The sequence below is a fragment of the Papaver somniferum genome, unplaced genomic scaffold (assembly GCF_003573695.1).
Source record: "Papaver somniferum cultivar HN1 unplaced genomic scaffold, ASM357369v1 unplaced-scaffold_17855, whole genome shotgun sequence".
Classification (NCBI taxonomy): Eukaryota; Viridiplantae; Streptophyta; class Magnoliopsida; order Ranunculales; family Papaveraceae; genus Papaver; species Papaver somniferum.
In genome coordinates, this window is record NW_020627547.1 from 1 (window position 1) to 1,228 (window position 1,228).

A 1,228-nucleotide genomic window follows, 5' to 3' on the forward strand; every position below is an offset into this window, starting at 1 on the left:
AATGGGCATCAATTTGAGGGGGAGTATTAGGGACACCAACTATCTCACATCCAATTGAAGAGCAAATTTTAAGTATTCTCGTATACAACAAGCTAGAAGAATGGAGCATGAAGAACTTATTTGCAATTTTTATTCACTTTTTTTTTTTGCTTAACAATAAAATTATATTAAATCCCAAGAAGTTCAAAAGGTTACAATATAAGATGATTAAAAACTAAAGAAAAAACAGAAAAAATCCCGTTTAAGGCTTTTGCTAACACAATCTGAAATACACAGTATTTGGGATTTCCAGACAGCCCAAAAATGCAGGTTTACTAGTGTATACTCTTTGTTCACCTCTACTAAGGACAACTCCCTTATTAGCCATGTTATCTGCAGAGAAGTTGACTTCTCTGTAGCTATGTGTGAAGCTCCACGACACCACTGCATCACATATCTTCTCCCACCTTGTTATTGCAAACCAAGGTAGATTTTTACTGTATAAATCCTTCCTTACTTCCTGAGAATCAGTTCTAAAAATTAGTTCTAAAAATCCATTATGCACAACCCATTCTCCTACAACTAGTATTGCAATCACCTCTGCATAGAAGTTTGTAGAGATTCCTATCCCTCCTGAAATTGCCACTACAAATTCACCTGTATAAGTTCTCCCAACTATACCATAGCCAGATATACCTGGATTTCCTCTTGAAGCACCATCACAGCATAGTAGTAATTTACCCTGACTTGGTAGATGGAAATAAACTTCTTTGACTATCAATCTCTTCACCCTTCTGGTCTTCAATACAAACAGTTTGAGAATTTTCAGGTCATATTGACTATTCCACATACATGCTTTCATTCTTGTATCACTGTCAAAGATGCCTTTCATTATCCTCTTCTTAGTAGCATTTATATCACATTTCTCGTTCCCATAAGTGCAGTCATTCCTTAAGAACCATAGTTCCTTCATAGTGATAAAAGAACTCAGCAACCATATTTCTTTGATAGCTGGACTCTTGTTGTTTTCCAGTTGAAAATTATCCTCAAAAGAACTTGAATTTTTAAAGTTAAACATTCCACCCAGCCAGCTCCAAATGATCTCACTATATTTACAAAACCAAAGCATATGGTCTCTTGTTTCCTCTTTTCTCTACAGAATATGCATCTTGAGACCATGTTGAACTTTCTCTTCCTCATATTATCATCAGTAGCAAAAATATTCCTCCCTAGTTTCCAAATATTACTA

The 1,228-nt window shown here is 35.2% G+C and overlaps 1 protein-coding gene across 1 annotated transcript; it reads right to left on the reverse strand.

Annotated features, from left to right (window-relative positions):
* Nucleotides 1–325: 325 nt before the first annotated feature.
* On the reverse strand, nt 326–952 carry LOC113337746 (ribonuclease H-like; the record flags this gene model as incomplete). Its single annotated transcript, XM_026583342.1, has 1 exon — nt 326–952. A coding segment is annotated over exon 1 (627 nt), but the record flags the coding sequence as incomplete, so codon positions are not given.
* Between the last annotated feature and the right edge of the window lie 276 nt (nt 953–1,228).